Source organism: Oncorhynchus keta, chromosome 26 (genome assembly GCF_023373465.1).
Source record: "Oncorhynchus keta strain PuntledgeMale-10-30-2019 chromosome 26, Oket_V2, whole genome shotgun sequence".
Taxonomy (NCBI): domain Eukaryota; kingdom Metazoa; phylum Chordata; class Actinopteri; order Salmoniformes; family Salmonidae; genus Oncorhynchus; species Oncorhynchus keta.
In genome coordinates, this window is record NC_068446.1 from 30,088,644 (window position 1) to 30,103,099 (window position 14,456).

The following is a 14,456-nucleotide window of genomic DNA, read 5'->3' on the forward strand; positions in this document are numbered from 1 at the left end:
TGATATATTTCAAGGCCTACCTTCAAACTCTGCCGCTTTGCTTGACATCATGGGAAAATCAAAAGAAATCAGCCAAGATCTCAGAAAAAAATTGTAGACCTTCACAAGTCTGGTTCATCCTTGGGAGCAATTTCCAAATGCCTGAAGGTACCACATTCATCTGTACAAACAACAGTACAAGTATAAACACCTTGGGACCACACAGCCATCTTACCGCTCAGGAAGGAGATGTGTTCTGTCTCCTAGAGATGAACATACTTTGGTGTGAAAAGTGCAAATCAATCCCAGATCAACAACAACAAAGGACCTTGTGAAGATGCTGGAGGAAACCGGTACAAAAGTATCTACAGTGGGCCAAAAAAAGTACCAATCAGCCACCAATTGTGCAAGTTCTCCCACTTAAAAAGATGAGAGAGGCCTGTAATTTATCATAGGTACACTTCAACTATGATAGACAAAATGAGAAAAAAAATCCAGAAAATCACATTGTAGGATTTTTAATGAATTTATTTGCAAATTATGGTGGAAAATAAGTATTTGGTCACCTACAAACAAGCAAGATTTCTGTCTCTCACATACCTGTAACTTCTTCTTTAAGAGGCTCCTCTGTCCTCCACTCGTTACCTGTATTAATGGCACCTGTTTGAACTTATCAGTCAGTATAAAAGACACCTGTCCACAACCTCAAACAGTCACACTCCAAACTCCACTATGGCCAAGACCAAAGAGCTGTCAAAGGACACCAGAAACAAAATTGTAGACTTGCACCAGAATCTGCAATAGATAAGCAGCTTGGTTTGAAGAAATTACTGTGGGAGCAATTATTAGGAAAAGGAAGACATACAAGACCACTGATAATCTCCCTCGATCTGGGGCTCCACGCAAGATCTCACCCCATGGGGTCAAAATGATCACAAGAACGGTGAGCAAAAATCCCAGAACCACACGGGGGGACCTAGTGAATGACCTGCAGAGAGCTGGGGCCAAAGTAACAAAGCCTACCATCAGTAACACACTACGCCGCCAGGGACTCAAATCCTGCAGTGCCAGACGTGTCCCCCTGTCTCCAGATCTCAACCCCATAGAAAATCTGTGGAGGGAGTTGAAAGTCTGTGTTGCCCAGCAACAGCCTCAAAACGTCACTGCTCTAGAGGAGATCTGCATGGAGGGATGGGCCAAAATACCTGCAACAGTGTGTGAAAACCTTGTGAAGACTTACAGAAAACGTTTGACCTCTGTCATTGCCAACAAAGGGTATATAACAAAGTATTGAGAAACTTTTGTTATTGACCAAATACTTATTTTCCACCATAATTTGCAAATAAATTAATTAAAAATCCTACAATGTGATTTTCTGTATTTTTTTCTCTCTCATTTTGTCTGTCATAGTTGAAGTATACCTATGATGAAAATTACAGGCCTCTCTCATCTTTTTAAGTGGGAGAACTTGCACAATTTACTAAATACTTTTTTGCCCCACTGTATATCCACGGTAAAACGAGTCCTATATCAACATAACTTGAAAGACTGCTCAGCAAGGAAGAAGCCATTGCTCCAAAACCGCCATAAAATTGCCAGACTACGCTTTGCAACTGCACATGGGAACAAAGATTGCACTTTTTGGAGAAATGTCCTCTGGTCTGATGAAACAAAAATAGAACTGTTTGGCCATAATGACCATTGTTATGTTTGGAGGAGAAGGGGGTGGCTTGCAAGCCGAAGAATGCCATCCCAACCGTGAAGCACGGGGGTGGCAGCATCATGTTGTGGGGGTACTTTGCTACAGGAGGGACTGGTGCACTTCACAAAATAGATGGCATCATGAGGCAGGATAATTTTGTGGATATATTGAAGAAACATCTCAAGACATCAATCAGGAAATTAAAGCTTGGTCGCAAATGGGTCTTCCAAATGGACAATAACCCCAAGCATACTTCCAAAGTTGTGGCAAAATGGCTTAAGGACAACAAAGTCAAGGTATTGGAGTGGCCATCACAAAGCCCTGACCTCAATCCTATAGAACATTTGTGGGCAGAACTGAAAAAGCGTGTGTGAGCAAGGAGGCCTACAAACCGGACTCCGTTACAGCTCTGTCAGGAGGAATGGGCCAAAATTCACCCAAACTATTGTGGAAAGCTTGTGGAAGGCTACCCAAAACGTTTGACCCAAGTTAAACTATTTAAAGGCAATGCTACCAAAAACATAATTGAGTGTATGTAAACTTCTGACCCACTGGGAATGTGATGAAAGAAATAATAGCTGAAATAAATAATTATCTCTACTATTATTCTGACATTTCATTCTTAAAATAAAGTGGTGACCCTAACTGACGTAAGACAGGGAATTTTTACTAGGATTAAATGTAAGGAATTGTGAAACTGAGTTTAAATGTATTTGGCTAAAGTGTATGTAAACTTCCAACTTCAACTGTATGTTTTTATACCTACAGGGGTCCTAAAATTCCAAATCAGATCGCTAAATGATCCATGGTATGACCATCTTAAAACAATTCCATATATTAGCTTAGTAAAAAAAAACTCCAGAGGCTTAGACTTTAAGAGGTGAAATACAAAATGAAACAAAAATCTAAGCAAACCTTTTGAAAAGTGAAGTAAGTTTGTAGTCTGAAGTGAAGTATTTGAGTAGCTTGTTGAAGAAAACGACTTGATTGTAATTTCTACAACCTTCCATTGGAGGTCGCTAATCATGAGAGACCTGGCCATAGTTCAATTGCTATGCCCATGATAGCTCAGTCTCGCGATTTTTGGAAGACTCCACGTTGCTGGGTTTACACTAGACAGCACAGCCACATAGTCAAAATTGTCTATATCTTAATTTAAGGTTAGGATTAGCCATAAAGTTAACAGTGTGGTTAAGGTTAGGTTTAAAATAAATATTTAAGAAGATACATTTTAGTTTATAGGTGGGGTTTATGACTTTGTGGCTTTGGTAACTAGTGACGAACATGTTTCTGTTTCCTGTACAGAAACCCCATAAGCAAAGATAGTTCACTCATGCCGTTTACCATTGGAAAAAATAAGTCAGTTCCGGTCTACTTAACTGGGTGTGTCTCCCATAGACACCAATACAATAGCAGCTGGGTCCATTAAACCAGAAGAAAACAACTGCGAGTGGGGTGTCTCGCTTCCTTTTCAGTCTCTGCCGAAACCCTTCTCCGCAACCAAGCTTCACACCCGGCTGCATAGGGAAGGTCCACCGCGGCACCCCCCCCAAACCTTCGAAGGCCAACCATCCTCGGTCAGTGACCAGTCCTGTCAACCACCGCCGCTGTCCTTTCCGTGAGACCTGAGTGGCGAGGGCCGCTCCAATTTGAAGAACGCAGCACACGATTTTCGTAGGGGAGCTGGTTCTAGTTATCGCCTAGCAGCTAGCTTGCTAGCTAGGCAATAATCGAAAGGAACAGTAACGTTCATGTGTTGTGTAAGAAATACTGCTAGTGTAACGTTACTGTTATAGCTAGCTAGTTTGTTTGTGAAATATTCTGTACTCGTTAACTAGTTAGTTATCTAAATAACGTTAGTCAAATGCACCTGACCTGTAGGTGACGTGCATTAGGGATTGTCCTTAGTTATCTGCCATGATCGCAAAGTAACGTTAAGTCACAGACCGCCAGCAACATTTACCCCTGTTGCTGTTTTAAAACAACTTTGAAATATCAGTTAATTATTGTACTGATTTGCTTTGGAAAGTCGTCCAGTGCACTGTCAAATATTTCGAAATGGCACCGAAGAGAAGACCCGTTCCCCTAAATATCACGCCCATTGGAGAGGGGCAGTCCATCTCCACGACCATTGATGCTGCGTCCGAGTGAGTGTTCAAGGGGGGCTGAGGGCATGTACTGTACTGATATTAGGCAAATGTTGATTCCGGAACTGTAGTTGCACAATTTAGTTTCAGGCCAAAACTAACCTACGTAACACTAGCCTAACACACCTGATTCAAACCAATCATGGGCTCAGTGATCAGTTGTATCTGGTACTGCTCGGCTCGAACACAAATGTGTCCCCAGGAAAATGGTCAAGAATATGGTTGTTTAATATTGATCTATGCCATGCTCACTCCATGCATATATATCTCCACCTTAGAGCCAATCTGGAGGCCTTACAGAAGAAGCTAGGCGAGCTAGATTTGGACGAACAGCAGAGGAAACGTCTGGAGGCTTTCCTCACCCAGAAAGCCCAAGTGGGCGAGCTGAAAGATGACGATTTCCACCCCATATGTGAGTTGGGCGCTGGCAACGGTGGAGTGGTTAACAAGGTCCGCCACAAACCCTCCAGACTGGTCATGGCCCGGAAGGTGAGTCTAACCTTGTATGTACTTTTGACATTTTTCTCCAAATCCAGAGCTTTTGACTCTGAAACTGATAGTTATTCTAGATGAGCAGTAGATTATTCAAATGTTTATCTGATCTCTCTACTCCACAGCTCATCCACCTGGAGATTAAGCCTGCCATCAGGAACCAGATAATCAGAGAGCTGCAGGTGCTCCATGAGTGTAACTCTCCCTACATTGTGGGCTTCTACGGGGCCTTCTACAGCGATGGCGAGATCAGTATCTGTATGGAGCACATGGTAAGAGTGAGAGAGACAGAGGTTTGAGTTGAGGGGGAGTGTCTGATTTACCTCAGTCATTGAACTAACATTACGCTGGAATGATGCAGCTTGCTGGAAGACAATGATGGGTGGGGGTGGGGGGGGGTTTATGGCAAAAAGGCAGATGTGTGAACTCTCATTTTTGCTGAGAGTTTGAACATTTATGTGTGGTTTTGAGACAGCAATGGTGCTTATAATAGGACCTGTGGTATAACACTAACAAACCAGTTGTAACTTTGTTTTAACAAATGTATGTGTTGCAATGGTTGTTACGATATACCCTGCCATGCACCTGGAGCTATTGTGTATTACTGTATGACAAAACAATACAAAATGCAGACTGTGTACAGTAGCAGTGTGTGTCAGACATTAAGCCGTGGCCTGTTGGGTACAGGATGGAGGCTCTCTGGATCAGGTACTGAAGGAAGCCAGGAGAATCCCTGAGGAGATCCTGGGCAAAGTCAGCATAGCAGTGAGTATTACACTACATAATGAAGATTTATTTGTGTATTATTTGTGCTTCATTCAGTGGTACTTGCGGTTATTTTATAGATGTCTAGATTTAACTAAATTTTAAAGCAAGTTTCCTGCAATTCTATATATTTTGCCATGGAGTGGAGAAAAAAATTCATCAGTCTTACACCAAATGTCCTGCAATTCTACACATGTTGCTATAGGGTGGAGACAAATGTTTGCAGTTTTTAATATGATGACCGGAGTGACTAACAAAAGCAATAAGAGCCCCGCGGTCGGTAATTCAACCATGATTCCTACAAGTTTAGATAGCTGGCCATAACACAAATTACCAAACTAAAAAGTTTTAGCTGACACAGGCCAATTGAGTAACTGACATAACAAGACATAAACTACTAATGCACAACCACATTTCAAAATTGCACCTTGTGGGGGAATTGATCTGCGGGCCAGTTGCCCATCCGTGCTCTAAACATAACTTCACAGTATGTCACAACTGTGATCAAATGCACTCTGCTCCCTTCCCATGTGGTTAAAGGCCTGATGTGATTATCAAATAATTTCTGGGTAACAATTACTACATTACTTTTCCATAATAGCTTTTTAGCAAACATTTAGCCTTTTATGCTGGCTTCAAGGCCAGCAACACTGAAGCATGCATGAGAGCACCAGTTGTTCCGGACGACTGTGTGATCATGATCTCCGTAGCCAATGTGAGCAAGACCTTTTAAACAAGTCAACATTCACAAAGCTGCAGGGCCAGATTGATTACCAGGACGTGTACTCAAAGTATGCACGTACCAACTGTCAAGTGTCTTCACTGACATTTTCAACCTCTCCCTGACCTGAGTCTGTAATACCTACATGTTTCAAACATACCACCATAGTCCCTGTGCCCAAGAAAGTGAAGGTAACCTGCCTAAAGGATTACCGTTCCGTAGCACTCACGTCTGTAGCCATGAAGTGCTTTGAAAGGCTAGTCATGGCTCACATCAACAACACCATGCCGGAAACCCTTAGACCCACTCCAATTCGCATACCGCCTCAACAGATCCACAGATGGCGCAATCTCAATCGCACCCCACACTGCCCTTTCCCACCTGGACAAAAGGAACACTTATGTGAGAAAGCTATTCATTGACTACAGTTCAGCACCATAGTGCACACAAAGCTCATCACTAAGCTAAGGACCCTGGGACTAAAGACCTCTGCAACTGGATCCTGGACTTCCTGATGGGCCGCCCCCAGATGGTAAGGGTGGACAACAACACATTTGCCACGCTGATCCTCAACACCTGGGACCTTCAGGGGTGTGTGCTCCTGTACTCGCTGTTCACCCAAGCACAACTCCAACACACCATCATTAAGTTTGCTGATGACACAACAGCCTGATCACTGAAAACAATGAGACGGCCTATAGGGAGGAGGTCAGAAACCTGGCAGTGTGGTGCCAGGACAACAACCTCTCCCTCAATGTTTTTATTTTTTTATTTTATTTTTGTACTTTTATTTAACTAGGCAAGTCGGTTAAGAACAAATTCTTACTTTCAATGACAGCCTAGGAACAAGTGGGGTTAACTGCCTTTTCAGGGGCAGAACGACAGATTTGTACCTTGTCAGCTCGGGGGTTTGAACTTGCAACCTTCCGGTTACTAGTCCAATGCTCTCACCACCTGCCGCCCCAATGTGAGCAAGACAACGGAGCTGATCGTGGATTATAGGAAAAGGAAGGCTGAACTGGCCCCCATTAACATGGACAGGGCTGAAGTGAAACGGGTCGAGAGTTTCAAGTTTCTTGATGTCCACATCCCCAACAAACTATCATGGTCCAAACACACCAAGGCAGTTATGAAGAGGGTACGACAACACCTTTTCCCCCTTATGAGACTGAAAAGATTTGGCATGGGTCCCCAGATCATCAGTTATACAGCTGCACTGTCGAAAGCATCCTGACCGGTTGCATCACCACCTGGTATGGCAACTGCTCGGCATCTGACTGTAAGGCGCTGCAGAAGGTAGTGCGTATGGCCCAGTACATCACTGGGGCCAAGCTCCCTGACCTCCAGGACTTATATACCAGGCGGTGTCAGAGGAAGGCCCTAAAAATTGTCAAAGACTCCAGTCACCCAAGTCATAGACTGTTCTCTCTGCTACTGCATGGCAAGTGGTACCAGAGCGCCAAGTCTAGGACCAAAAGGCTCCTTAACAGCTTCTACCCCCAACCCCCAATCAACCCCCCCCCCCCCTTGTTTTTACATTGCTGCTACTCACTGTTTATTATCTATGCATAGTCACTTTACAAATTACCTCAAATAAACTGTATCCCTGCACATTGTCTCGGTACCAATACCCCCTGTAATATAGCCTCTTTATTGTTATGTATCCTCTTGTGTTACTTTTGTCTTTTTTTTTCTCACTTTAGTCTATTTAGTCAATATTTTCTTAACCAACAATGCAGTTCAAGAAAGAGTTAAGGGCTTGTAAGTAAGCATTTCATGGTAAGGTCTACTACACCTGTTGTATTTGGTAACATTTGATTTGATTTTGCTGGGAATGTCTGAGTGGCCTGAGTGAGGGGCCTAATGGGAGGGACATAACCTGAAAACTAGCTGTTATTGGCAGAGCGGTTTGGAACTGTCTTTGTGGTCTATGGTATTCTATTAATTTATAACACCAGGCAAGCCAAAACTCCACCCAAACCATGCTGATTAGGTCCTGTGTAAATTGTATTTTCAGCCAGCAACTATCAGGAAATAACACATTTCACCAGTTGTTGTACAATATGATAGGACAAAAATGAATTTGGATTGCACTGGGCCTTTTGGAAGGAGTTTCTTATTGTTTCTCAATGGTCTGCTTTTTCTCCTGTAATTGTGATCATCAGGAGTCACAGGAAGCTCGGCATGCAAGACCTCACTGTTCACACTGTGTGTGTGTGTGTTTCTGATGTGATATCCTGTATGGATTTATCTATGGACTCAGAGCTGGTCTTTGTATGATTTCAGGTCCAGGAAGTGTGTGTTATTATATGTTGTGTTAAATAAAATGTTTGCATCTCACTTTTAAAGGTACTCAGAGGACTTGCCTATCTGCGGGAAAAACACCAGATCATGCACAGAGGTAAGCGACAGCTCTCCATATAGAATGTGTGTGTTTTTGTGCATATTAACGATATGATTTGAGACCCTGGATAGTGTTTGATTTGGAGGGGATGAATTAGTGTGAAGTCTATAGTGTGTTTGGGTGTATCTGAAGCTGAGGAGTTCTGATGTCTATTGTTCTGAAGTTGAGGGCGGTGGTGAAGTGTTTTGAGCTGAGCGTTGTGGTGTACAGTTTATTTTAAAAAATGTTTAGTTGAGGGCACTGGTGTATGTGGAGCCGATGGGGTGGGCTCTGGGGTGTAGTTAGAGGCGGAGCTGAGCGCCACGGTGTATTGGGGTGTGGTAGTGTTCAGAAGCAGGGCTGAGGCAGAGCTGTCTAGGAGCCCAGTCGGTAATTACACACTCTCCGATGTGATTACATGGCAGCCACACCCTGCAGCCCCCTCCCTCTGTCTCTGTCACGCCACCTCTCATACTTGCCCCTCTGTCTCCTCTGAAGTGGGAGGGGTCACCACAGAGGATGGATAGCAGGTCTACTACACCCCATTATTGAGAGAATTTTTCCAGACTAGAGGGATTGAGGACGATTTGGCTTGTTTGTATGGTCTCAAATGTAAATGTTGTGGTCCATGCTAGCTAGCAGAATCAGTGGCTTTATGAAATGTCAGTGGTGAGGTGTCTGGCATGGTAGAGGGACAGGGACAAAGAGAAGTAGGGAAGGGGCTGCTGGATCTGGGCCTCCAGCCCTCTCGCTCTCTGACAACTCAACTGTCCTCCCTCCCTGCTCTGCCACGCAGACGTCAAGCCCTCCAACATCCTGGTGAACTCGCGCGGGGAGATCAAGCTGTGTGACTTTGGCGTGAGTGGCCAGCTCATCGACTCCATGGCCAACTCCTTCGTGGGAACGCGCTCCTACATGTCGGTGAGTCAGCTCTCCCTCCCCTGCCCAAGCCGCCTTGCCAAGAGCCGAGGCCGTACCCAGTAGAGGGCTTTGTCACACGGAGGCAGCCGCTGCCAGCCCTGTCCCCTGTCCCCTTCCCCCAGACACCTGGAGGGAGCGATGCACAGAGCTGCCCGCCCACTTGGCCCACTCTGGGTGTGACGTGCGTGTATTCCTCAACAGCCGGAGAGACTGCAGGGCACACACTACTCTGTGCAGTCAGACGTGTGGAGCATGGGCCTGTCCCTGGTGGAGCTGGCCATCGGCCGCTACCCCATCCCCCCGCCTGACGCCAAGGAGCTGGAAGCCATCTTTGGCCGGCCAGTACAGGATGGAGCTGAGGGGGAACCACAGGCCCCCTCCAACCGCCTCCCCAGACCACCAGGAGGACGACCAGTCAGCGGTTAGAACACACCTGAAGCCCTTTCTTCTTACACAATATTACAACACTGATTATATAACTGCTTTTCAAACAGATTTATTTTTGCTTTTCAATAAAAGGTATTCTGTAAGAAAAATATATATATTTATTTATAATATCTAAATACCTCTCCATATTGTCCTCTTCCTCAGGACATGGGATGGACAGTCGACCTGCCATGGCTATATTTGAGCTACTGGACTACATTGTCAATGAGGTCAGATGAACTGCTGACTCCACAATATATTCTACTTGTTCGTGTGCTCTGGTTATTTTTAATGAGTTTTGTCTTGCGCACCTTCTCCTCATTCCCAGCCTCCTCCCAGGCTTCCACTCGGTGTCTTCACCAACGATTTCCAGGAGTTTGTGACAAAATGGTGAGCCCAAGCATTCATCATATAATAATACTGCCTATTATTACCTCAGCACCTTTTATTGTCAGCATTCAGACAGAATTCCCGGTTGGTTTACTATGATTGTTTGGTGGCTGTGTGTGGACTCTCCACATCTTGTGAATTATTGTGTACACTAGGCGGAGCCTAGAGCAATATGGAACAAACTTAGATTCTCACCTCTAGAGAATCACTCTATATTAGGTGAAGTCAGCAAAATGCTTATTGTGATTCCCTGTGCTACTAACCTACTCCAAGAACTTCTGGAGGATTTAGAGAGAAACATATTTCATAGTGGAGAAAGCTTTCCTTTTATTTCTCTTTGCTGAGTTTTCTAATGATTTCTCGGAAGTCATAGAGATGATCAACTGTTTGTGTTAATAGTCTGATCAAGAATCCAGCGGAGAGAGCTGACCTGAAGATGCTGATGGTATGTAGTTTTCAAATTGGCTCAGGAGTCCTATTAGCTTTCAGAAATCTGCATTTTTCAAAAGACGGCAGACGTTCAAAACAATATGCGTTTTAAACCGCTTCACCTGCGTTTCATATTGAAAGTCAAGTCTTTTTTTCATTTTTTTTTTCAATAAAGTGATCAGGGGCATGATGTGATCAGGGGCATGATGTGATCAGGGTTGGGGAGTAACGGATTACATGTAAGGGATAACAAAAATGGTAACTGTAAACTGTTACGTTACCAGCAAAAATATTGTAATCAGATTACAGATACTTTGGAATAACTAGATCATTTCTTCGAGGATTTCTTTTAAATTCAGAAACGTTTGCAAAGAAAAGTATTTCACATTTCTGTTTTCTCAATGACATTCAAATCAGCATTGAAAAAAGGCGCAAGTTTTAAGTTTGTTCCACCTGAGTGTGTCTGACCACAAGTCAGAAAGTCAGAGAACACTGATGTCACACCAAATGTGTTTGATGGACCACAGCAAAAGAACAGGAATAGGCTTTTTTAGGCTAGAGTCGAATTCCTGCTGATAAAAAATTTTACACATGTTAATGGACACATGTTTCAACTCACACACTTTTGATAGACTTAAAGGGGCAATCTGTAGTTGCTGCATCCATTTTTGGACTTGTAAATTATATATATATCCATCCATAGATTGATTCTTGAAGAATATAACTTGTAAATGACTCATGAGCTTAGTTCAACTGTTACACTCCACAAGAACCCAAAATATAAGCTTGTTTTTCTCCAATGTTTGTCAATGTAAACAACCACTATATGGCTTCATAACATGGTTAAAACAATCATTTTGATGTAATGGATGGTCAGTCCTTGCATCCATAGCTCTGTCTATTAATTTGAGATTGGTAACATTTCTCCGGGCCCATCCCTCAGCTTTTTACCAAAACACCAACAAAAGTTAAATAGGCCTATAGCAAACGCAGCATTAATTTTTTACATGTAAATAGTACTTTGCAGTAGTGTTCAAAGCATGCCATTCCATGAGCGCAGCATTTATTTTTCAACTCAAATTAATGAGCCCAATTAGTCCTCCATGACAAAATCATAAACACCAGAGTAGGGCTGGCTAATAAGTCCTTAGTTTTGGGGTTATGCTCAGGTAAAACAATTTGGCTCATCTATATTTCCAAGTCCTATTCTTGAAGATCAAGGGGTATAACATTTTTTTTTGGAATGACTGGAATTCTGATGGACGGGTTTTTAATGTAAAGATATAATTGAATCGTATTATTATATGTAGTAGAAAGCGATGGGTTAGAAGAATCCTACATAACCAACCCATGAAGTAAAATTTAACATATGGCCAGCCTTGTAAACTTGAACATTGATTTATCCTGCAATAGATGTATATGTTACCAATTAAAACACATTTGTCTTCTTCTAATTACTCTCTTAAGGGGAAAGTAATCTAAAAGTAATGGAATGTAATTAGATTGTCACCGAGTTTGGGTAATCTAATAGTTATGTTACTGATTACAATTTTGGATAGGTAACTGTAATGGATTACATTTAGAAAGTAACCTACCCAACCCTGCACAAAATACGCTAGTGCAACAGATTCTGTAGAAAATTGCTTCATTTTCATTAGATGACAACAGAAGTGCAATGCTATTTTGGCTAGGAGCCACACAAGAAAATTAGTTTACAATGGAAAAAGCAAGGTATTTAAAAAAAATAATAATAATAATTTAAATGCAAAAATGAAACATGACCATCATATCTAATGTTTGTCATAGGACATTTTATCTGGCTACATTCTAATGTTTTGCTTTAAATTAATCTATCATTTTACCAGAGAAAAATAAGAGAAAAGTACTGGATAAAAGTAGCTTCACATCAGTCAACGCACTGTCAACTGATGGAATGCCTGTTCGAGAATGCAGGGATTTGATTGGTCTGATGATGAGAGCAAAGATTTCTCATCTGGTGGAGAATTGCAACTGAATCACAAAATGAATCTGAAGCCGAGCAGAAATTACAATAAGAAGCATTTCAGATCTACTTTGACAATAGGCAGCAATATATTTCTTATGCGTTTTATCTAAAATAATTGTGTGGAAAAAGGTGTAAATTCTGCTTTAAAGCAACCACTGTGGCTATGTTGCCTATCTACTGTAAGTGCCCTTTCCATATTAGCCATGAACTAATTCTGTTGTATTAACTAACTTGCGTTTGCTGTTTTGTTATTGTTTAGAACCACACGTTTATCAAGCGTGCTGAGGTGGAGGAGGTGGACTTTGCTGGCTGGATGTGTAAAACCATGGGCCTCAACCAACCCAGCACCCCAACCCGCATCACAGAATGAACAGCCCAACGCCAAACTGCTTCCCACATTAGGATCCATGGTGTCTCACTGTCTCACACACACACACACACACACTTTGGCACCCTTTTCGTCTTGCTCTTTAAAAAAGGTTTCGGCACTCTCTCTAAAGTACATATCATCAACAGGGCCAATTGACTCCATGTATGATCACAGATTTTCCATACCAGTGGCAGGGTAGATCTACACACTAGTCATGATATTTTTCTCCAATCATCATATTAAAGAGAAGGTACAAGGCATGAAAGGGCTGCCAGGTTATAATTTTAATGAATTGTCATTGATATCATTTTACCACATTTGTATTGATAAATTCTGTATTAATATTGACAAGAGAGTTGTTAATGGTTTGTGCAACTGCATATTAGTGAAGGCTGTAGAGGGGCCATCTTTGACAAAGAAAAAGTGTCCATGACAGAAATCACTGGAGTCAGGTGCTTTGTATTCACAGGAGGATAGCAAACCAAAGAAGGTACTCATCGTGACTACTAATGTTTTGCATTTAATGCCTTATCAAAGTACTTCGTTTTGTACATTCATGACCAGTACAGTTTTGAGAGAGGAGTACTTTGAATGTTGACATTTTTATTTGACTATAATAGTAATTACGTAGTTATCAAATGTGCTCATTTTACAAAATGACATAATTTGCAATCTTATATATTTTCCAGACACTCAAGATCATGTTTTTGTTGTTGTTTTTTTAAACTTGTATCTGTATCAACTGCCTGAAACGCACATCTGTGTCAAGTCAGAATACGTCCAACACCTTGACTAGAGACGCTCTGAAATGTTCCGATTTTTGCCAGTCGACTCAATTTATTCCCCCAAGTGTTTTTGGTTCTGCTCGCACTGTTCTGCTTTGCCTGAGTAAGTGGAACCTACACGCCAAGCTTTCTTTTGGTGAATCCGTGGTTACTGGCTCTGGTGGGGGTTTGGGTAGCATGTATTAATTAGCCTGTCGTCTGTAAGAGCCCCTGTGTATATATAATCTGCTTCTGGCTGACCTTTACCATTTCCAATAGACTTGCATTCGTTGCTAACAAAGTTACTGCTTTGTCGCCTGTGTGTGTATAAAGCTATATAAACTACGCAAGTGCTATTTTGACTCGTTTAGACAGAAATGTAAGACATTTCGTTTTATCTAAAGAAAATGTGTTGGATATTGTTATAATGTAAAAAAAATAAAACGTATTTGTGAATGTATATGGCAATTTTGTTTTATGTGGGGAGAGTTTTGTGGTTATGGAACAGATGATAAATAGAGCTTTCTATTGGGCAGGAGCGCTCCTTTAGAAACTCGACACTACCTGATACTTACGGAGGAAAGACGGGAGGTAAAGTGCCAAATGATGCTCTTGACCCAGGTTATGACATGCTACACATATCCAAAGAGTCTTCAACTCTCGAGTCACGTACTGTAGCTATAACACGGCTCCCCGTTAAACTATACTCTGGATACTTATTTTAAAACCAAAACACTTTAGGAGATACATTCCACATTGCTCTTAAGTGTTTGATTAAAATTTCCTGCATTTGGCCTGAATTAAGTCAACCATGACTCAGCCACAAATGACAAAAACAGAGTTGCTGGTGGGTGTTTGTGGTGGGTAAGACTAGTTTATATTGGACTGTATTGTAATAAAAATGGCTGACATCATCTGACCTGCCAACCAGAAGGGAAAATGAATCAGTCTGATGGTTCGCT

The 14,456-nt window shown here is 42.2% G+C and overlaps 1 protein-coding gene across 1 annotated transcript; it reads left to right on the forward strand.

The window, feature by feature from the left end:
* The first annotated feature begins 2,994 nt into the window (after window positions 1-2,994).
* LOC118359232 (dual specificity mitogen-activated protein kinase kinase 2-like) lies at window positions 2,995-13,954 on the forward strand. Its single transcript, XM_052480530.1, has 12 exons — window positions 2,995-3,258; window positions 3,711-3,828; window positions 4,107-4,317; window positions 4,446-4,592; window positions 5,008-5,085; window positions 8,156-8,207; window positions 8,986-9,110; window positions 9,312-9,531; window positions 9,702-9,766; window positions 9,865-9,926; window positions 10,326-10,371; window positions 12,620-13,954. The coding sequence occupies exons 2-12, from the start codon at window positions 3,740-3,742 to the stop codon at window positions 12,728-12,730; spliced, it is 1,206 nt and encodes a 401-aa protein (XP_052336490.1). The 5' UTR covers window positions 2,995-3,258; window positions 3,711-3,739; the 3' UTR covers window positions 12,731-13,954.
* The last annotated feature ends 502 nt before the right edge of the window (window positions 13,955-14,456 follow it).